The sequence below is a fragment of the Pelobates fuscus genome, chromosome 10 (genome assembly GCF_036172605.1).
Source record: "Pelobates fuscus isolate aPelFus1 chromosome 10, aPelFus1.pri, whole genome shotgun sequence".
NCBI lineage: Eukaryota > Metazoa > Chordata > Amphibia > Anura > Pelobatidae > Pelobates > Pelobates fuscus.
This window is the reverse complement of record NC_086326.1, coordinates 9,316,582-9,339,654: the sequence shown is the minus strand read 5'-3', so window position 1 is coordinate 9,339,654 and position 23,073 is coordinate 9,316,582. Positions and strand designations below refer to the sequence as shown.

The window sequence follows — 23,073 nt, the reverse complement described above, 5'->3', positions numbered from 1 at the left end:
TGCAATGCCAATCAGCAGTGGCTAAGGCCAGTAAGGTATTGTCATGCATGAAAAAGGGCATTCATTCTAGGAATGAGAATATCATTTTGCCTCTTTATAAATCACTGGTAAGACCACATATTGAATATGCTGTGCAATTTTGGGCACCTGTTCTAAAAAAGGATATTATGGCACTAGAAAAAGTGCAGAGACTGGCCACAAAATGAATAAAAGGAATGGAACATATCAGCTATGAAGAAAGGTTAACAAATTTAAACCTCTTTAGTTTAGAAAAACGTTGCCTGAGAGGGGATATGATAACATTATACAAATATATTTGGGGCCAATACAAACCATTGTTTGGAAATCTATTTACAAACCGGACTTTACATAGGACACGAGGTCAGGCGTTTAGACTGGAAGAAAGAAGATTTAATCTAAGGCAAAGGAAAGGTTTTTTTGCTGTAAGAACAATAAGGATGTGGAATTCTCTGCCTGAAGAAGTGGTTTTATCAGAGTCCATACAGATGTATGCAACAGCTACTAGATGCATACTTGCAAACACAGAATATTCAAGGATATAATCTTTCAATGTAGTGTAATAACTGCTTGATCCAAGGATAAATCTGACTGCCATTCTGGGGTCAAGAAGGAATTTTTTCCTAGCTTGTTGCAAAATTGGAGGTGCTTCAAACTGAGCTTTTTTTTGCATTCTTTTGGATCAACAGCTAAAAACAAATGTGAGGAAGGCTGAACTTGATGGACGCAAGTCTCTTTTCAGCTATGTAACTGTGTTACTATGTAACTATGAAATAAATTAGATTTAAGATTCGTTCAATGAAATAGCGATGTAATTGAATAGCCTTTAAATATGAAAAGATGTCAGTCAGTCCACATCCACTGAAAAAGCCGCCGTAGCTGAGAAACGCGTTTGGAGAGGAGCTGACTCCCATCACCAGCATCCAGTGAACGTAAAGATCCTGATTAATTTAGTGCAGGAGGGACACGCTGCTTACTCGGGACGCCGAGCAACTTTCTTGAGGTCTGCAGTTTAGTTAGTAATATATTAGACAACCAGTACGGATAAACCTATGGATTGTCTATATTTTATGGAAAGTTTTTAATATCAATATTTTTATGAGCATTGTCTCAAATAAAGTAATTATAAAAGTATTTCATCTCTGTCTCCATTAAGTGGAATGATTTTATAATGTACTTTTTTCTTTTTTTATATACCGGGATCTGTACCACCAAATCTGTTGCTGATTGGGACTACGTGAAGAAAGGAATCTTAAGATTGATTATATATCTCTTATCACCTGTGTTTTTACCACAATTTTTGTACTTTATAACATATACCAAACTTGTTTTTTTTTCTTATGATAATATTGAAAGGATACTAAATTTGCAAGGAGTATACCTAGAGAATAAGGGTAAGTGTTTGTGTTTCTATATATATAGATATTGTATACAATAGGTTGCTAGGTTTCCTATTCTTTGAACCCTTTTCTCATTTCTTTGCATACTTTTGAATTTCACTTTTTGTCGCTCCACTAAAACTAAGTATAAATCTAATAGTGCTACCTAAATAGAAGGTAATAGAAAGAGATTACTGAAGTAGAGGTGTAAACAAAATAATGTCAGTGGTAAAAAATAATGATAAACACTGTGCGTTCAAGGGCACTGTGACGAGAGCAATCTCGCCACATTGCATTGGAGAAGCCTGGCTGCCCGCCTGCTGCCTTTGGACTATGGCCCTGGGAGATTGGGCCCTTTAAAAACAGTATGCGGCCATACCAGAGTATATGTCACTCATTCTGGCCCTTTAAATACAGTGGGGTCATTTGGTACTTGCCCTGTGTGAGCTGTGGTAACCCAGATAGCTATGCCATGGAGCCTATTCGTGTGATTAAAGACTTTGGCTCTATGGCGATTAAACTGTATTCGGTTGGTCTGAGTGCCATTCACCTAATAATGTGCACTCAGACCTGAGCTATCTGGGGATATGTGAAATGTCTGTGTGTTATGTGTTAAATGTGACTTTATGTATTTTAAAGTGTTTTATGTCGTTTTGCAACCATGTGGTTAATGGAGTCTGCCTCTAGTCCTGGATAATTGGATTACTTCTCCAATTATCTCCAGGGCAGAAGGGAGGAAACCGGGATGCATTGTGGGGATGTTTTTCTTCTGTTTGAGCCAGATTTTGCCATGCTGCAAGCCAGGGCCCAAAAGATACTTTTACTAACTTTTGAACCCCTGGTCTGATTCATGCAATTTTTGAGTATGTTGTTCCCCCGAATGGATTGATTGTGAATATGTATTTTTATGTGAATGTGATGTATGGTTTTAAAGTTATGAAAGTTGTGTAAAAGTATATTTTGAACTGTATGCATAATGGGATTATGTGTCACACTAAGGGGAGGGGATGTGTGGGATGTAACATCTATGTCATTGGTTATTTTATGCCTCCCCCTGGGTGTGGCCTGTATGTGTACTCATGTAATAAAAACCAGGCTGGGTGCCCCAGCACCTCAGACCACTGCTTGACCCTCAACACGGAGCCTTGTCTCGTTCTTGGGGGGATTCACTGTATGCTGTTGGAGATCGATTGCTAGGAGTGTAAGCTGATGTCTGCTTTTCCTGTTCGTCTGCTAGCAGCTATTCGTGAGGTTCCAGTTTGAAGTGCTATTTTGTATCCAGTTCTGGAGTTTGGTGTTCTGCAGTAGCTGTGCCTGTCTCTCAGAAAGGGGCATATCGCCTAAACGGATTTTAACCCCTTGTCTGCTGAAACGGTCCGTTACAATTGGTGTCAAGCGGCGGGATCGTTCCTACAGCCAGAAGGACAGCTACAGGAAACACCATTTCTTTGGATATAGAAGTGGGGGCAACGCATGTCCAGTACAGCGACTCTAAAAGCAACAGAATGGAACCAGCAGTGTTATACGAGGAGGAGGACCTGGATCGTCGGGATGCATTAAGGAAAAGCATCTGGTACCAGGCCCTGGATGTACAATACCAGCGGGGTGAGAGTCTCCCCAGTGAAGAGCAGCGGTTGCAGAAGCAAGTGGCCCTGCGGATGCCCTTCCTGGGAGAGCAGCCCCTGGAGGAATGGGTGAAGGAATTGGAGCTCCGAGTATGGCAGGAGATTTGGCTGGAAGATGCCTACCAGGCACTCTGGTGGTATATGGCACAGTATATACCCTGGACAGCCGAGCATGACAAGCCAGAGGGAGAGGAGTTTGATGGTCCTGGCTTGTTATGGGAGTCCTTTGCAGAGACGGACTTCGGGAGCCCTGCGCAGACCAGACTTCAGGATATTTTCTACACAAGGGAGGCTAGGCATGACTGGGATGACCCCCATGAGGTAGGGCAAGACCTGCTTCACCTAGCAACCATGGAGTGGGAACTGGAGCAGGACTACCGAGATCTCTTCCACTCCATTGGGAAGGCTCAGCAGGACAGTAAAGTGACAGACCCAGATCCAGACCCATTCCGCTGGGAAGATATTGTGGAGATTTACTGGGAAGAACCCCAGGTGGCCGGTAGAGATGGGACCGAGGTCTCTCCACCGGTCCTGCAGGGAATTGGGAGCCCAGTCTCCATTCCCCAGCGGCAGGCTGAGTTACAGGGGGCAGAGGTAGTTGGTCCTACCCCCCAACAGCAGAGTGATATGCCGGGAAGGCAGTGTGAAGTGCAGGGAGAGGAGAGCAGCGTCCTCCCTCCCCAGCGGCAGGCTGAGTTACAGGGGGCAGAGGTAGTTGGTCCTACCCCCCAGCAGCAGCGTGATTTTTTGGGAATAGAGAGCCCAGTCTCCTTTCCCCAGCGGCAGAGTGTCCAGCAGGGAATAGAGAGCCCAGTCTCCTTTCCCCAGCAGCAGGACACTGTATTGGGAGAAGAGACAGTCGGTCTCCCTCCACAGAGGATGGAAGTATGTATGGGAGAGGAGCTTGCTACCACCTCTCCCCAGCGGCGGATCATTGATGAGCAGGGAATAGAGAGCCCAGTCTCCTTTCCCCAGCAGCCGGACACTGTATTGGGAGGAGAGACAGTCGGTCTCCCTCCACAAAGGCGGAAAGTATGTATGGGAGAGGAGCTTGCTACCACCTCTCCCCAGCGGCGGATCATTGATGTGCAGGGAATAGAGAGCCCAGTCTCCTTTCCCCAGCGGCAGAGTGTCCAGCAGGGAATAGAGAGCCCAGTCTCCTTTCCCCAGCAGCAGGACACTGTATTGGGAGGAGAGACAGTCGGTCTCCCTCCACAAAGGCGGAAAGTATGTATGGGAGAGGAGCTTGCTACCACCTCTCCCTAGCGGCGGATCCGTAATGTGCAGGGAATAGAGAGCCCAGTCTCCTTTCCCCAGCGGCAGAGTGTTCTATTGGGAGAGGAGCCTGTTACCCCCTCTCCCCAGCGGCAGCTTAAGGTACCAGGGGGAGACTGTAAGCCCCCCACCGGTGCAGATGGGACCGTGGTCTCTGCACTTACCACACAGGGGGTAGGGATGGTCGGTCCTGCCCCCCCACGACAGGGCTGTTTAGCCAAAGGGGAGACAGTCGGTCTCCAGCAGCAGAGCTGTGTAACTAAAGGGGAGACAGTCGGTCTCCAGCAGCAGAGCAGTGCAGCTAAAGGGGAGACAGTCGGTCTCCAGCAACCAGGCTTCAACCAGACTACTCCCGTGGTAGTGCTGGCATCAGGGCAGAGTACCGCTGGTCTCTGCCCACTCAGCAACCCACCAAGGCAGCCTACCAGTCCCCCACACAGCCATGGTGAGGCACCTGGACATGGACAAATTTCTCCTCTACCCAGGTGTAGTAACCAGTTATTGTGGGTGGGCTGTACTGCTGTTTCTGTTTTGTGGGTGGGCTGCTGGACTAACAAGGGCACTGACCGGCAGGAGGTCAGATACCCTGTTAGTCTGTTTGGAAAAGGGGAGAGATGTGACAAGAGCAATCTCGCCACATTGCATTGAAGAAGCCTGGCTGCCCGCCTGCTGCCTTTGGACTATGGCCCTGGGAGATTGGGCCCTTTAAAAACAGTATGCGGCCATACCAGAGTGTATGTCACTCATTCTGGCCCTTTAAATACAGTGGGGTCATTTGGTACTTGCCCTGTGTGAGCTGTGGTAACCCAGATAACTATGCCATGGAGCCTATTCGTGTGATTAAAGACTTTGGCTCTATGGCGATTAAACTGTATTCGGTTGGTCTGAGTGCCATTCACCTAATAATGTGCACTCAGACCTGAGCTATCTGGGGATATGTGAAATGTCTGTGTGTTATGTGTAAAATGTGACTTTATGTATTTTAAAGTGTTTTATGTCGTTTTGCAACCATGTGGTTAATGGAGTCTGCCTCTAGTCCTGGATAATTTGATTACTTCTCCAATTATCTCCAGGGCAGAAGGGAGGAAACCGGGATGCATTGTGGGGATGTTTTTCTTCTGTTTGAGCCAGATTTTGCCATGCTGCAAGCCAGGGCCCAAAAGATACTTTTACTAACTTTTGAACCCCTGGTCTGATTCATGCAATTTTTGAGTATGTTGTTCCCCCGAATGGATTGATTGTGAATATGTATTTTTATGTGAATGTGATGTATGGTTTTAAAGTTATGAAAGTTGTGTAAAAGTATATTTTGAACTGTATGCATAATGGGATTATGTGTCACACTAAGGGGAGGGGATGTGTGGGATGTAACATCTATGTCATTGGTTATTTTATGCCTCCCCCTGGGTGTGGCCTGTATGTGTACTCATGTAATAAAAACCAGGCTGGGTGCCCCAGCACCTCAGACCACTGCTTGACCCTCAACACGGAGCCTTGTCTCGTTCTTGGGGGGATTCACTGTATGCTGTTGGAGATCGATTGCTAGGAGTGTAAGCTGATGTCTGCTTTTCCTGTTCGTCTGCTAGCAGCTATTCGTGAGGTTCCAGTTTGAAGTGCTATTTTGTATCCAGTTCTGGAGTTTGGTGTTCTGCAGTAGCTGTGCCTGTCTCTCAGAAAGGGGCATATCGCCTAAACGGATTTTAACCCCTTGTCTGCTGAAACGGTCCGTTACAGGCACCTACCAGTGCAAGTCTAACTTCCTAACGGAAAGACTATTATCAAGTGAAAAAATTATAAATCTGTGCCTTCGAGGGCACCTGTCAAATTTTAGATAACTAGTCTAACTGCCTAAATAATAGAACCTCATGCAGTTGTAGAAGACCATTATAAGTATAATGATCGGTCTCAACCTAATACAGCGTGCAGGAGACCGGTAAACTGAGAATTCTAACAGCCTAATACCATAAAGGTATTTCAGGATAATTTCAGCAACATGAATGGGATATCTGTCAGTGTTAGCTATCAGTGTAAAAGGCTGGAGATATTGGACAGTGAGCCCCGACACGCGTTTCGCCAGAAAGCGGCTCTTCAAAGGGGAAGAGAATCCCTGTTATCACAAGTTTAAATACCGCGCTCTATGCCGTGATCGGCAGGTTAGGAGTGTGGTTATGGCGTCACACAACTTCTAATGAGAGAGAGGATGGTGGCCGAGATGGTACAAAAGTATACAGGTACTAAATGAATCAATTGCTGGACCTGGATAATAAAAAGAAAAACTATCAATGAAGAATATGTTAGTAAATAAAATGGAATTAACAAGCTACCTAAGAAGATAACTGTCCGTACAGGAAATGATTAATCACTGAAATACTGTCACTGGACAGCTTATCGGAGAGAATGATAGCTGAAGTAGTACATGAGTATACCGGTATTGTAAAAATAAAATATTAAACTCTGCGATAATTTGGGAAAACATTTTTATTGTACCAAAACATAATCAGGTAAACAGCTGGAGTATGTGGTAATAGTTTAGGATAAAGTTAACAGACAAGCTGAATAGATAAATCTAAGTAAGGAAAATAATAAATCACTGAAAAGGAATATATTAGTTATGCTTGACCGTGGGAATTGTGTGTCAAATAGTCAAATTGAGATCTTAATATGTGTACGCAGTACAAATAAATAGAAATACTTGAAGCCAATCCTCAAGCTATAAACTGTGACAGAAAAAAAAAGGGGGGGGGGGGGGTTAAGTAATAGGGCAGGAATAACGGAATATAGAGCAAAATAAGTATTGTATATATGTGTAACGAAAAAAATAAATGAATGAAAAAATACAGATTAACTGTAATCATGATTGGAGACAATAATATTCAACTAAGATGTAATCATAAGTAGTCTGAAACGTGTCAATAGAGATTGAATTACTTATTAATGTATAAAATAGGTGTAATTAAACTCCTCGTTTAACCCTTGAGGGGCTAAGGTCTTAAAGGGGCGTAAATCCATTGTGATTCCTTTTATAGTAGTTGTATGTTAAAACTCTATATTTGCTAGAGAGGTGTTTAGGTTGCATGGCATTCCCGTATCTATTGTGTCCAATAGGGGTAGCCAATTTATTTCCAGGTTCTGGAAAGCCTTTTGTTCAGAAATGGGTATTACTCTGTCATTTTCATCCGCATACCACCCCCAGTCTAATGGAGCTGCTGAACGTGCCAATCAATCTCTGGAGCAGTACCTTCGTTGTTTCGTATCCCACCATCAGAACAATTGGTCTGACCTTCTTCCTTGGGCTGAGTTCACGCTACTCATGATTCTTCCGGCAAAAGTCCTTTTTACGTTGTCTATGGCCAGTATCCCGTTGTTCTTCCGGCTGCTTTCTCCTCACAGGGCATGCCAGTCCTGGATGAGCATTTGGCTGGTTTACGTAATACTTGGGAGCAGGTTCATCGTTCTTTGGTGGATTCCGCTGCTCGCCAGAAGGTGCTGGCTGACAAGCATCGCAGGGCGGCTCCTTCTTATGTCGTGGGGGACAGGGTTTTGCTTTCCACGTGGAATATTCGCCTCCGGGTGCCTTCTATGAAATTGGCTCCCCGTTTTATTGGTCCTTATCGTATTTTGCATAAGGTTAATCCTGTTTCGTATGCCTTAGGTCTTCCTAAGAATCTGCGTATTCCTAATGTCTTTCACACCTCGTTGTTGAAGCCTTACATACGCAACCGCTATACCCGGCATACTCCTCCTCCCCCTCCTGTCTCTGTGGAGGGTCATGAGGAGTTTGAAGTTTCTGCTGTTCTTGACTCTCGTTTCCTTAGAGGTCGACTTCAGTACCTGGTGCATTGGAAGGGCTATGGGCCTGAGAAACGCAGTTGGATTTCCGCTGACGCTGTTCACGCTCCTCGCCTTGTGCGTTCTTTCCATTCTCATTTTCCTGCCAGACCTGGCCCTCCCCTCCTCAGGGGGGGTACTGTAGCGGTACTTACCCTTTCCAGGGGCCGGCCGGGGTCCTCTGTTCGAGCGCTCATCCGAAGGCAGGAACAGGAAGGCGGGCAGTGACCGCGAGAAACGGTCACGTGTCCTGCCTGACTCTAAAAGCAGAGCCTAAATTAGAAAATGCCTCCCATTGGTCCCTGTCATGCCACACTCCCCATACACTTACCTTTTGGGGGCGTGGAGATGACAGGAACCAATCAAAATAGATGTTTAGTTATTTATACTCACCTTTTTCCCTTGGTTCCTTGCCCTATCGTGGTTTCTGTTACAGTTCCCTTTAGCGCTTGTTGTGTTCAGTTGTGTTCCTTCGTACCTGACCTTGGCTTTGTTTTCTGACTACGTTATCTCTGTATCCTTATCTGTTCTGTTTGCCGGCTTGCTGTTTACTGTGTACCAGACCCCGGCTAGCCCTAGTTTACACTGACTCTTTGTGCCCTTGACCTCGGATCGTTCCTGACTCTGTACTTCTCCTATATACGTCGGGTCCGGCCACTCTAAGGTCCGGTAGACGTATATCCCCTCTGTGTTGTCTTCTGTTTAGCTGAATCCTGCGTGTTGGGGTATATTCTCGTTACAATATGCCAACAAGCCTTACAATGGCCACATCTATAGGTACCTTTAGTTTGTGACAACCAGTTAAGCTTAGATGTTGTTGGTTCAAGGTGATTGCGTACAAGGAGGTCCTTTAGATGGGTGGGTAGGTAGGAAGTGACTTTTTAAGTATGGGATTATGTAGTAATATAGGCCATTGTTTGATAAAGCTACGGGTCATGATGGTCCAGCCACTGTCAGAGGTGGCTATATACCTTGGAGTCAAAGCATTTTGTTCAGTTCTTGTAGAGTTCAGACTCACAATTCTATCAGTTGAATGGCTCGTTGGAAGGCGTTTTTTAGAACCTTATTGGGATATCCCAATGCCTTGAAGCGTAGTTTTAAGAGTTGGCATTCTTGGTAAAACGTTGAGTCTTCCAAGCAGTTTCGCCTAGCCCGCAGATACTGGCCATAAGGAATGGAAGCTTTAAGTTTATATGGATGATGGCTCTCCCAATGAAGGAGGCTATTAGTGGATGTAGACTTCCTAAAAATGTATTTTTTGAATAGTGCCATCCTCCATTAGGAGAATCCTGAGGTCCACGAAAACAAGTTCGTACTAGTCACTGACATGAGTTAATGTAAGATTTATATCATTGTCATTCAACGTAGTAACAAACTGTTCAAAACATTGGACCAAACCAGTCCATAAGAGGAGAATATCATCAATATATCTGTAACATTTGAGGATGTAACCATGGTACGGATGATATTGAGAAGCTTCCTTGATACATTTCTCCCACCAGCCCAAAAAGATATTTGCATACGTGGGGGCACAAGCCATACCCATGGCTGTGCTGGAGACCTATGCGTATTACTTCCCATTAACTATATTCATTACTTAGTGCATCCTATATATATAGGTCTTTATATGTGATTACTGACTCCAACGTTCTCCTTAAATAACTATATAGATGACTACGCCTCTGTATGCAATAAAAACGTTTTACTTCCATTTTAGCCAATCTAATATTTCCTCAAACATGGAGCAATGCCAATCAGCATCTCGTCATACAGATACATTGCATAAATGCACCTCTAAGGGGAGCGTCTGTTGTGTACATGCAGAGCATCGAGATTTTGAATTCCAGTACTGCAATCATTGCTGGAGCAAACCCAGGAAGCACCTCTAGTGGCTATGTGAGTGACTGACTGATTGTCAGAGTGAATGATTGCCTGAGTTACTACTTGTCTGAGTGATTCATTGTCTGAGTGACTGACTGACTGTCTGATTGTCCGAATGATTGACTGATTGTCTGAGTGATTGATTGTATGAGTGATTGACTGCTAGAGTGATTGATTGTCTGAGTGATTGATTGACTGAGTGAATGAGTGTCCAAATCATTGATTATCTGAGTGATTGATTGCCCAAGTCATTGATTGTCCGAGTGATTGATTGTCCAAGTGCATAATTGTCAGAGTTACTAATTTTCTGATTGTCCTAGTGAATTATTGTCCACGTGATTGACTGTCCGAGTTAATAATTATCCAAGTGATTGACTGTCTCAGTGATTGAATGTCCGAGTGATTGACTCCGGTTAATTGACTGATGTCTGAGGGACTGATTGTCCAACTGATTGCCCAAGTCATTGATTATCCGAGTGAATGATCGTCTGTTACTAATTGTCTGACTGATTGTCCAAGTGACTGACTGTCCGAATGGTTGATTGGCTGAGTGACTGACTGATTTATTGATTGTCAGAGTGATTGAATGACTGATTAAGTGACTAATTGTTGAAGTGATTGATTGGTTGTCTGAGGTATTGATTGTTCGAGTGACTGACTTATTGATTGTCTGAGTGATCGACTGATTGTCCGAATAATTGATTCTGTTGGTGATTGATTGTCCAAGTGATTTAAAGTCTGAGTGAGGACTGATTGTCTGAGTGATTGAATGTCTGAGTGACTGAGTGACTGACTGTCTGAGTGACTGACTGTCTGAGTGACTGACCGTCTGAGTGACTGACCGTCTGAGTGACTGACTCATTGAGTGATTGGTTGTCCAAGTGATTGTCTGAGTTATTTACTTTTTGATTGTCTGAGTGATTGATTATCTGAGTGATTGATTTCTTGATTGTCTGAGTGATTGATTGAATGTCCGAGTGAGTGATTGATTGACTGTGTTTCTAAACAGACCCTGCATAGTTTACTGTGAGTTGCTAATTGTGACATTCATTTTCCTAATCATCAAAAGTTAATGGTGAGGCATCACTCAATACAAGGAAACAAATTAGCAGCAAGGACATGACACTTCAAATGGATAATTAATCAGCTTTTTATTTCATGCCATTACAAGGGACTTTATTAAGCCATTTTGGTGGGGCAGAATAAAAAAACATTACTTGGTGCCAAAATATTAGTGGAAATAACATTTCAGATCTAAATTCTGTTAGCTCAATTATTAGAGGCGGGAAAAAAATATTCTGGTATTTCCAGACCTTCTAGATAAAATACTATAAAGATGGCGTTAATGGGCCTCTATGCACACGCAGCTAGCTGAACACGAGTGATGGGTCACATCCAACAATCGACATTGAGCTCTTGCCCACTGGGATTTGTCTGATATTCCAGATTCACAGGATGTAGTGTACATGGTGGATGGCTTGTCCTGTCTAGTGTACACAAACAGTGAACATTGCCGTACCACCTCGGACTTAAGTTAAACGAAACAACCAGTTTTCACGGTCTCTTAAACCTTGTAGAAGCGCTTTATGTGTGAAGAGTGTGTCTTTTTGTTTTATTTCACAAAAAGTGCAGGTTTCAACAGGAACTGGCCCTGACCTTGCCTCTGCCTTTGGGCAGCTGGGTATCCTTTTAAGAGCGAAAAAAAAGATGAGAAATTAAAAAGCAAATAGAGCCAAAGCCATTGAGTTCCAGCTGGAAAACAAACCTGTTTTAGTTCTTGTCAGTGTTCTGTTAGTGCAAGAAAGAGCGGGACACGTTTCACATACTAAGTTGCTTTTATTAATCCAGAACAGCATGCTACAGGTACTGTACAGCATGAACATGTATCCATTACAAAAAAAATTCTATGGTTTTAAAAACCATTTTGAAATTAAATCGGAATAAGAGCAAAGAACCGAACGGTAACATCACAGCTGTTAGGAAACATTCAAAGTATTCACAAAATGTAATAGTTTTTAAGCATCTTAATAAACCGGAGTAAGCCAGAGACAGATTTACAATTGCTTCATGTCAAATACAATGGGCACTCAATGAACGGATGAAAGGTTTTCAGTTTAATGTCTTTTTTTTTTTATTATTTTTTCTGTAACATCAACATGCCTATTTTTTATTTTTATTTTTTTTTATTAAGTTTGCTACCTACCTATATGTAGCAATCGTACATAAAAGTGGCAGTCTTTTTTTTCTTTATAAGTAATCTAATGTACAGAAATCTGTCCCGCAGGGTATTTGTTTTTTTTCTTTTTTAAACTATCTTTTATTTTCACCTCGGTGTCTTTAATGCTGCCCAGTCAACCTCCTATCAAAAACACCTGAAATAGATGACAATAAAACAACACACATACCTACCTATGTAACATCACGACATGAGGAACAAAAATTACAGCATCAAAAACAAGGGGAGATATTCACTGGAAAATTTGGCACATCAGTTAGTAAAGTGTACAGTCCTATTGCCAGAGGCTGTTCCTTACGTTAATTTACAAAGGTGCTGTATTCATACAGCCAGAGTTCTGTTTCCCTTGTTAATTTCAAGTCTTCTTTTAATGGCTTTTAAAGCAATTGTGTGTTTTGTTTGTACAATATTGATCCTTAAATGCAGCTACAATTGTCCATTTTGGCGGCTATTACAGCAAAACAAAAAAGAAAAGAAAAACACAAACAAACAAAACAAAAAACAAAAAAACTAAAAACACAAAACGAAACAAAAAAAATATATAAATTTATATATAAACTTAAAAACCTTGTACAAATGATATATATATTTATATATATATATATATATATATATATATAAGATGCTTACACAAACAAATAAAATCAACAAAAAAAATAATCTTTTTACAATGGTTCAGGAAATGGGAAACAGACGTTTGTTTTGAAAACGGGGACGACATTCAGAAAGGAAATACGAGCAAATTCTAAGCAATAAATACTACTGGTCCAAAGGCTGTGAGATTCAACCCCCACCCATACGCCCACCCCAAATTTTCCATGTAGCATCCCCTTTGACCCAAAAATGACCACCACCATGGAACAAGGCATATTAACACATTTGTTCAGTTTAACCCTTTTGTGTTCTGTACAATAACAAGAAACATCGCACTAAAAGCTGTTTCACAAACTGCGGCACTGCATTCATTGTGCCCTGAAGGTTAAAAATTGGATGTAAAATGATTGGTTCGCAAGCTCGTATTTAATACAAATAATAAAGAACCAACTCCTATAACAAGGGCGGCTTCAAAACTGCTTGTTGTTTTTATTCCTTTTTTCTTTTGTAATTTTTTATTCTTTAAATCAGTCTTTGTCAAAGTAACCTAGCAGATCTAAATAACAGTTATGTCATTTTTTTATTTTATCTTTTTTTTATTTTTTTATTATTATTATATATATATATATAATTTTCCCACATCTCCCGATGCTAAAAAGATATTACAGCCGATGATAAAAAATTTGGCAGAACCGCGAGGCTCGTTGAGGTCTGCGCACTCAAATCGGTAAACGTGGAGATCAAAGACGGGTCAAATATTGACCAATGAACTTCATAAAACATCTACTAACGTAGCCACTTGGCACAAATCAAAAAAACACAAACTTCATGGGAAATTAAAAAAAAAAATTAAAAAAAAATCAACAATAATTAAACATGATGAGAAGCCTGTGTTTGGCTCATATTATTCTAAAGACTTGGTTACAAGTGAAAGTGGCTGGAGCTGTTGGGGCCCGGACAAGGGCCGCGGAGAAGAAAGGAAGGACGTTGAAGGTTGTGCTAGTGAAAGGGAGTAGGGGACAGACTGTAATGGGTTTGACTGGTGATTGTGATCTACCCCATTCTGGCAAATGGTAGCTGGCAGGTTGCTTGACTTGCGGGATGGACTCTCCGTCAGAGGTGACTGCGGCATACATAGCCGTGCCAGAGGGTCGGGTTTCAAAGTTAGAGAGAGAGGTTGTGTTTGTTCAGTTTGTGGTTTGGAGTCTCTTGGTGGGGAGTCTAGCATGGTGGGAGACGAGGGGGAGGAGTCTAATAGGCTTCCGTCTGTAGAGGGCGGACTGACACAGCTGCCTTCACCTTGTATGTAGCGAATGCACTTTTTTTTTCTCCTAGAAACAGGGAAGAGAGTTATCTGTAAATAAAGGGCAAAAACACTGATGGAGATTGTTACCCGAACTAATGCAAAACAATAAAATAACGATACATTTAAAGATAGTAATCATACAATCACAATAAATCAGAAAAGGATCGCAATGAGCAGTTTGTGGCATATTGTGGATCACCATGAAATACTAGTTACTGACAGGGTAAACGTGTCATTTCTGGACACATGTATCGCCACTTTAAGAGTATGTGACTGTCTAGTGAAATCACAGAGCTCCGGGCTCATTACTGGTCTATAAATAAGGGACGTGACTGTATAAAATATTAGTAGTGTTTATTGTGGACACTTGGCAGATGGAATTGGAGATTTTAGGCCGAAGTAGACCAAAGGAAATTGTTATCCAAACTTCACTCAGCTTAGTGAATATAACCAATGCGAATCCTTCTATAGAGATAAACTCCCGGTCTGTAACAGGGTGAAATGGGGCATTTTCCGGAGACAAGCAATATTTCCAAATGAAATAGCTGTATAAAGAAAGAGACGTCATACTTTCTGTTAAGAAAGATGACAAGATTTGGGAAAATAAAACTCTAAATATAATTGAATATGCTACATGGCTTGTGGGGTATGGGTGACGAGCTGGGTTTAAACTTGTTTTTATCGTCTGCCGTGTAGCTAGAATTCTGAACAGCGTTTTGCGCTTACCAGATCTGAACACACAGACATGTGTAATAAAATGGTTTAAACATGTACTAAGACATAAAAGGCCTGCTGAGCAGCCTAGGAGTTGCAGTCCCCCAGCAGCCAGCTGTGTTCGGGGTGAGAGCATGTATTAAGTGGGTTTAAACTGGAGGATTGACTACAGTAGGTTTAACTAGTAGCGCTCACACAACTCTTGGCATGGTTAAGACCTGTTGTCCAGGCAATATACTGTTTAAACCCCAGCTAGGGACATCACAGGCTGTATGTTACCACCTCCCTTATGGTCGGTCCATTTAATAACAAAAAAACGACTTCACAGGTTTCAGGATATCCAGATTCCGGTCTCAGCTAATTCCCCATCCAAACTAACAGGCGCTAGTGCTACTAACATATTATAAATGGTAGCCACGGCAGCTGTGTTAATTAGAAGTGAGCAGCCAGGGGTGTTGGTCCACATATGGAAAGTCTCTACGTTAAAATTGGTTACCGGAGTACAATATTTCAGTAAACATTTCCCAGACTCTGAGAAACGCTAGTAATCAGATAGTGTTCTCCGCTGTGTGAAGCAAAGCTGTACGGAGGGGATGGCTGTAATTTAAATCTTCCAAAACAGGATACCTGGGATTAACTCGTGTTCCTGCACATTACAAGTCACTTGGACTTCAGGCTAGTTTGAATATTTGATCACTAATCGTAGCAGGAACAGTCATTACTCATTTTGTAATGACTGCTCCTGGTACGATTAGTGATCAAATATTGAAGTACTTTGTGAAATTTGGTATTTCAGTGTATAAGAAATGAACTTATCGATTCCAGGAGCTGTGTGGCAGGTGATGCTACTCAGAAGGGTCTGAAACCCACTAAATAAAGTCTTCAAACATGTGGGATTGTTTGCAGCATTTTACAGGGACCGTGCTGAGCAAATTACATAAACACCACAATTAATATGGAGGGCAAATATCCGAAAATGGGTTTCTATGTGTTTGTGACTTTTAGATCCCTTTAATTTATTTCATATAAATATGTTTACATTTTGTCTTCTATGGTTCTGGAAGAGGAAAATTACCCCAACCCAAACACACAGAACACCCAATGAAGTAACAAACTGATACAAAATGACACTTTGCACATTGATTACAATGAATTCTGGTCTACATTCTAGGAACATGAATTGGTGGGGTACCACCGGATGATTAATATGGAAAATACACACGAAAGGGGGATAAGCAAATACCTACCATTGCTAGAATCCATATTCAAAGACTGCTTGCATCAGAATAGAGAAATAACAGATTTAACCAAAGGGAGCAATCAAAAGAAAAGATAATAAGAAGAACCAGTATTTGACCCTTCACCAAGATACTCTGTCTGAAATGCTTCATTTTATAATTACACCTTTAACCCCCTGTGGCTCGGATGTACAGACTGCATTCTGTCTGATTTTATAGTCTGACTATTCCTGCATTTATGGGCTAGGTATATTAACTTAAATATTAACTCAACTCATTACGCTTGTGGTTTGGGTGTATTATAATAGGCAAGAATATAGAAATCGGCAAAATAAATAATAATTAGTAAAGTCTGTAAATGCATTCTGTTAATTCCTCATGTAGTTTGGCTGTTCTTGCTCGTAGCTGAACTCTCTAACTTAATACTGGCTTCAACGCATCTTATCCCTCTAAGAAGAGAGAATTTATAGTGTGTGTCGTGGTCAATTTAATGCATTTCTGTAACCATCGTGATATACGTGATCTCTGGGCCCATACCATGTACAGGACAGTATACACTTCAAAAGTAAATATCATCAGCTCTCCTTATTAAATGGCTAAGGGAATGGGAGCCATACGGTTACACAGTGTCTATAGAAAGTCTTTCTACCCATTGATAACTTTGAACATTCTCTCTATAGACGTGACCATTAGCAGTACAGTACAAATACCCAACACGTTCCTTTATGAAAGGGTATAACACATAAAACCATCACAAATCTCCCATTCGGGTCCTTACTCTAAATGTAGATAGTTGTCTTTCATAATTTGCACTATATTTCCAAATAAAAGCTGTAATCTTGTCATCCTGCTTTAGATGTAAACACACATTGACTCATTGTAGATCCATCAGAACTTGTACACACCAAAAGGATTTATAGTATGGAAACCAACCACCGTGATGTCCAATTAAGACAGAAAGAGAGGGGGAGTCATTGGATAGAGTGGTTTGAATCACAGAGAGACTCTAAGAAAGATAGATGGGATTCTATTATTTCCCATGGGGCCTTGCTGTAAATATACCTGCATGGTTTGCACCATAAATTCTGTTGGTCAAGTCCGAACAATGCCCGACACTTCTTGGGAGCATTTGCATCTGTTAGCACAATGTAAACACACACAAAAATACAACACAATGGTCGATACTGCTCACATAGATTAACTATCTTAACCGAGTTTACTTCATCCAGAACATGGTTTTATTTGGTCATTTCTGGTCCGTGGCACTGCTAATCACACAAAGACCGTGGAATCACCAGGGGGAACAAAATGTAGGTCGGTGGTTAATAGAGACCTTACGGAAAGTGCCAACACAGTGTCCAATACCAGTGACATGAACCGATCTTCTCTACAAACTCTGCATGGTCTCAACCGACAAAGTCAGACCGCCGGCCTCGACCACATACACCATAACATGCCGAATGCTAAAAATGTCAGTGGCATTGTACGAATTGTAACAATGGTCTGTGTTGTCATGTCATTACAGTAAAGCCATTTCCCTAAAAGGATCCAAATTAGAGCTGCTATATAACCTATACTAACCCTTTTAGTGCCAGAAGGGCATGTGTAACTCAAGTTGCCTCCAATATTCTGATATTACTGTACATAGACGGAAAATAACTATGTGCTGATCTGATTAACCCTTCAGGTGACAGTGATATAAAAGGTTCCCCTGTCTGATGTTTGAAGAACATGAAAAGGGAATCTATTGCCATTTAGAGGCACTGCGTTATTTTCCTTCCCTGTAAATAGGAGCTTTTCCGTGTTTTAGGCTAACACTTCAGCCACGGATGCACACAGGAACCTTGAAGATGCAGGATGGGGTTCAGGGGTTTAAAGATGAGCACACAACGGGGCACAGATTCACTTGCTTGGTTGTGGGGTATCTCCAACACAGACTAGTCACGTGACCATTTATCACGGTAACTAGCACAACTGAAAGAAATCCTGTCCCAGCTTGCTGAGAGCCACCATCTCCCCAGCTGTGTGCCACGTTGGTGCATGTATATATACGGGATTTTACTCAGGTTTTATTGAATAAAGACATATGGATTCACTGACACTGGTATCTGACACTGTCCCAAAAACTCTCCGTGGCCGCTTACTTATGATACTTATGGTACCATAATACCAAAAAATACGATGACTCCACAGAAATTATAATAAATAGGAGGACAAGCAGCAGCAAAGGGGTAGGAAATGACCAAATAAAACAGTTGAAACCAGCCAGAGCGATTTAGGGTAAACCATACACACCTGCAGGGGCCGCACCAGTTACTCTGCTGATCAAGGCCAAAGCGCGCTCGACATTTCTTAGGAGCGCTGAGGTCTGAATGAGGTCAATACAGAAGCGAGCAGAAAAGAAAAAAAGGGGGAAAAAAAAAAGAGAAAAAAAATAAAATAAAAAAAGAATAGAAAAATAAAAATCAATGAACTGGTTACAAATTGCAAAGAGCGCAGAACTTCAATTTTTAAAGAATCACAGAGTTAAATTTAAGATAAGGTCAATGAAAAGTAAACTGATTTAAGGCTTAATTTGCATTTTGCTAGCCGTTACGATGAAAGCTGCAGGATCTCCTGTGAGCAAAATCCACAAAACGTGACCATAGTTTATTTTATAACAGAGGAAGAGATTAAGGTTCTAGTGCTTGAATATTAACGTGTTCACCATAGATATGTTACACGCCTAAATAAGTGTCATCTACAATGTTATGGGAGTATTCAATAAAGTGTAATTATTGGGAAGTCATAGAAAATTTCCCATTTTAGGACAGAATTTGTGAAACCTGAAAATCCCTTTTAATTCATTTTCCATCCCTGTCAATTCACACATAGGAATTAACAGGCATAAGGGCGTGTAATATTGTGTATGATTTTTTTCTTTTCGATATATAAAATGTTACTGCTGTTCTAATTACTTAGTATACCTGCGGCACTGAGCACCTTATGGCAACATAGACTACGTTGGCCTGGGATTGGCTGATTAGTGGATTCCCCCTCCCATAGTTTGGTCCCGCTGCACTCTTTAGAGTCTAGACTATTCCAAGCGGTCAGACAGCATATGTTTAAACTGATTATCTAGTCATACTGCTTCCTCCCATCCAATTAATGCCCGGAGATATTGCAGCTTTGCTAAATGATCACCGTTCACTGTAAATTGCTAGGGGGAGGGGAAGACGTTACAAATTGCAAAAAAAAAAAAAAAATAACAAAGCAAAAAAAACGAAGAATGGAAAAGAGCGAAGCAGGAAGTGAGATGGATCAGTAGGACGGAGAGGCATGCTACTGGAGGACTATGCAAGCGTGGTTTCAAAAAGCAACATAAAAACAAAAAGAATGCATGCTACACACTTTGTGGGAGTGACAACAATATTAGATTAAGGAGGTTTTTTTGTATAATATATATATATATATAAAGTCTTCACTTTTTTGCATAAAAAATGAATACTGCATATTTCACTGGTATAGTTAGTTAGTGTCTCGCAATAATGTTTGGGAAGAGCTTTGAAAACAGACTGTTAGGAGGGAACACATTACCTTAAAACATACAGACAAATAATTAGGATGCATAATAAAACGTGCTAAGAAGCTGGGATGGAGCTCAAAGAATGTTTGAAAGATGATAGGAAACAAAAAGGGTAAAAAAAAAGACTCAGTCTCAACGGACCACAATGTACCCACATCGGGGAGGTGGTTTATGGCACAATTCTACCATAATGAGCTAGGACCACCAATAACGTCACGGGTATTTCCCCTCAGTAATGCTCTGGCTTTTGGCTTGTTTGGAATCTGCATTCCTTATTAGAGACCCAATGGGGCAAATGACATCTTCAAAGAGACTCTAAAAACCTTAATATTCAGTAAGCTCAGCAGGTACTGGGCCGCAGAACAAGGTATGTCTGCCTGAGCGGCTCTAAATTCATCCATTTATTTCACAAATTTGGTCGTGGGGCCAATCTACTACACAAATAAAATATATTCTGCAGGGAATGATCAACTTAGAACAAACGCTGCTGAATTCTGCCAGGAATGATCAGCTTAGAACAAATGCTGCTGAATTCTGCACGGAATGTCAGCTTAGAACAAACGGTGCTGAATTCTGCACGGAATGATCAGCTTAGAACAAACGGTGCTGAATTCTGCAGGGAATGATCAGCTTAGAACAAACGCTGCTGAATTCTGCCGGGAATGATAAGCTTAGAACAAACGCTGCTGAATTCTGCAGGGAATGATCAGCTTAGAACAGACGGTGCTGAACTCTGCAGGGAATGATCAGCTTAGAACAAACAGTGCTGGATTCTGCAGGGAATGATCAGCTTAGAACAAGCGGTTATGAATTCTGCCGGGAATGATCAGCTTAGAATAAACAGTGCTGGATTCTGCCGGGAATGATCAGCTTAGAACAAACGCTGCTGAATTCTGCCGGGGATGATCAGCTTAGAACAAACGGTGCTGAATTCTGCAGGCAATGATCAGCTTAAAACAAACGCTGCTGAATTCTGCCGGGAATGATCAGCTTAGAATAAACAGTGCTGGATTCTGCCGGGAATGATCAGCTTAGAACAAACGCTGCTGAATTCTGCCGGGGATGATCAGCTTAGAACAAACGGTGCTGAATTCTGCAGGCAATGATCAGCTTAGAACAAACGCTGCTGAATTCTGCCGGGGATGACCAGCTTAGAACAAACAGTGCTGAATTCTGCAGGGAATGATCAGCTTAGAACAAACAGTGCTGGATTCTGCAGGGAATGATAAGCTTAGAACAAACACTGCTGAATTCTGCAGGGAATGATCAGCTTAGAACAAACGGTGCTGAATTCTGCAGGGAATGATCAGCTTAGAACAAACGGTGCTGAATTCTGCCGGGAATGATCAGCTTAGAACAAACGGTGCTGAATTCTGCCGGGAATGACCAGCTTAGAACAAACAGTGCTGAATTCTGCAGGGAATGATCAGCTTAGAACAAACGGTGCTGAATTCTGCAGGGAATGATCAGCTTAGAACAAACGGTGCTGAATTCTGCCGGGAATGATCAGCTTAGAACAAACGGTGCTGAATTCTGCCGGGAATGACCAGCTTAGAACAAACAGTGCTGAATTCTGCAGGGAATGATCAGCTTAGAACAAACAGTGCTGGATTCTGCAGGGAATGATAAGCTTAGAACAAACACTGCTGAATTCTGCAGGGAATGATCAGCTTAGAACAAACGGTGCTGAATTCTGCAGGGAATGATCAGCTTAGAACAAACGGTGCTGAATTCTGCCGGGGATGATCAGCTTAGAACAAACGGTGCTGAATTCTGCCGGGAATGATCAGCTTAGAACAAACAGTGCTGGATTCTGCAGGGAATGATAAGCTTAGAACAAACACTGCTGAATTCTGCAGGGAATGATAAGCTTAGAACAAACACTGCTGAATTCTGCCGGGAATGATCAGCTTAGAACAAATGGTGCTGAATTCTGCCGGGAATGATCAGCTTAGAACAAATGGTGCTGAATTCTGCCGGGAATGATCAGCTTAGAACAAACGCTGCTGAATTCTGCTGGGAAACGGGGATATTTATATACATGGCATGGCTCCTCTAGCTGCCAAAATGTCAGATTTTAAACTTTCATTATTACAATAGGGACATGCTCAGCGTCTGGACAGAATATAATTTATTATATAAATCTCAAGTCATTACACAGAAATTACAAAAAACAAAAACCTATTCATTATTTTACAAGCAAGATTATATAAGCCATGTATGTACATCTCATTATAACTTAAAGAACGATCCAACTCGATGTACATATATGGTTAGTTATGTTGTATTATTTTTATATAGCAAGTTATAGTATGTTTATATAATAAGTAATATTTTATAGTATATTTACATAGTAAATTATGTTACAGTATGTTTATATAGTAAGTTCTATGTTGTAGCATGTTTATATAATACATTATGTTATATTATGTTATATAATAAGTTATGTTAGTTTGTTTATATAATAAGTAAAAATGTATAGTATGTTTAAATAAGAAGTTAATGTTACAGTATGTTTACATAATACATTATAGTACGTTTATATAATCAGTTATGTTAGTTTGCTTATAACATAATTTACAGGTCATAGTATGTTTACATAGTAAGTTATATATTACAGTGTGTTTATATAATAAGCTATTTGTTACAGTATGTTTATATAGTAAGCTATATGTTATAGTATGTTTATATAATGAGTTATATGTTACAGTATGTTTATATAGTAAGCTATATGTTATAGTATGTTTATATAATAAGTTATATGTTACAGTATGTTTATATAATAAGTTATGTTATAGTATGTTTATATAATAAGTTATATGTTACAGTATGTTTATATAATAAGTTATATATTACAGTATGTTTATATAATAAGTTATATGTTACAGTATGTTTACATTGTAAGTTATATGTTATAGTATGTTTATATAGTAAGCTATTTGTTATAGTATGTTTATATAATAAGTTATATGTTACAGTATGTTTATATAGTAAGTTATATGTTATAGTATGTTTATATAATAAGTTATATGTTATAGTATGTTTATATAATAAGTTATGTTATAGTATGTTTATATAATAAGTTATATGTTACAGTATATTTATATAGTAAGCTATATGTTACAGTATATTTATATAGTAAGCTATATGGAACAATATGTTTATATAATATGTTACAACACTACAGGAAGCTGATAGTGAACTATACACGTTAAACAATACCAATATTGAACTACACACAGGGCTACAAGATGCCAATAGTAAGCCAGACACAGGACTATAGGATGCTGATAGTGAACTACCTGTTTATACACTGCAATAGGATGCTCATAGTGACCTATACACTTTACAAAATACCAATAGTGAACTACACCCAGGGCTACAATAGTAAGCCAGACACAGGGCTATAGGATG

General features: G+C 40.8%; 1 protein-coding gene across 40 annotated transcripts in view; it reads right to left on the bottom strand.

Annotated features, from left to right (window-relative positions):
• Window positions 1-13,451: 13,451 nt before the first annotated feature.
• TCF7L2 (transcription factor 7 like 2) overlaps window positions 13,452-23,073 on the bottom strand; it is a 205,093-nt gene continuing 195,471 nt past the window's right edge. For 13 of the 40 annotated variants that reach the window (XM_063434005.1, XM_063434008.1, XM_063434002.1 and 10 more), the window contains 2 exons: window positions 18,390-18,462; window positions 13,452-14,167 (listed from right to left, as the gene is read on the bottom strand). In XM_063434005.1, the coding sequence (XP_063290075.1) occupies window positions 13,741-14,167; window positions 18,390-18,462 (500 nt within the window). In that variant the 3' untranslated portion in view covers window positions 13,452-13,740. Of the gene's footprint in view, window positions 14,168-16,102; window positions 16,129-17,156; window positions 17,230-18,385; window positions 18,463-23,073 lie in introns of those variants that run through there. The other 27 variants (XM_063434035.1, XM_063434041.1, XM_063434024.1 and 24 more) reach the window with 10 other exon arrangements.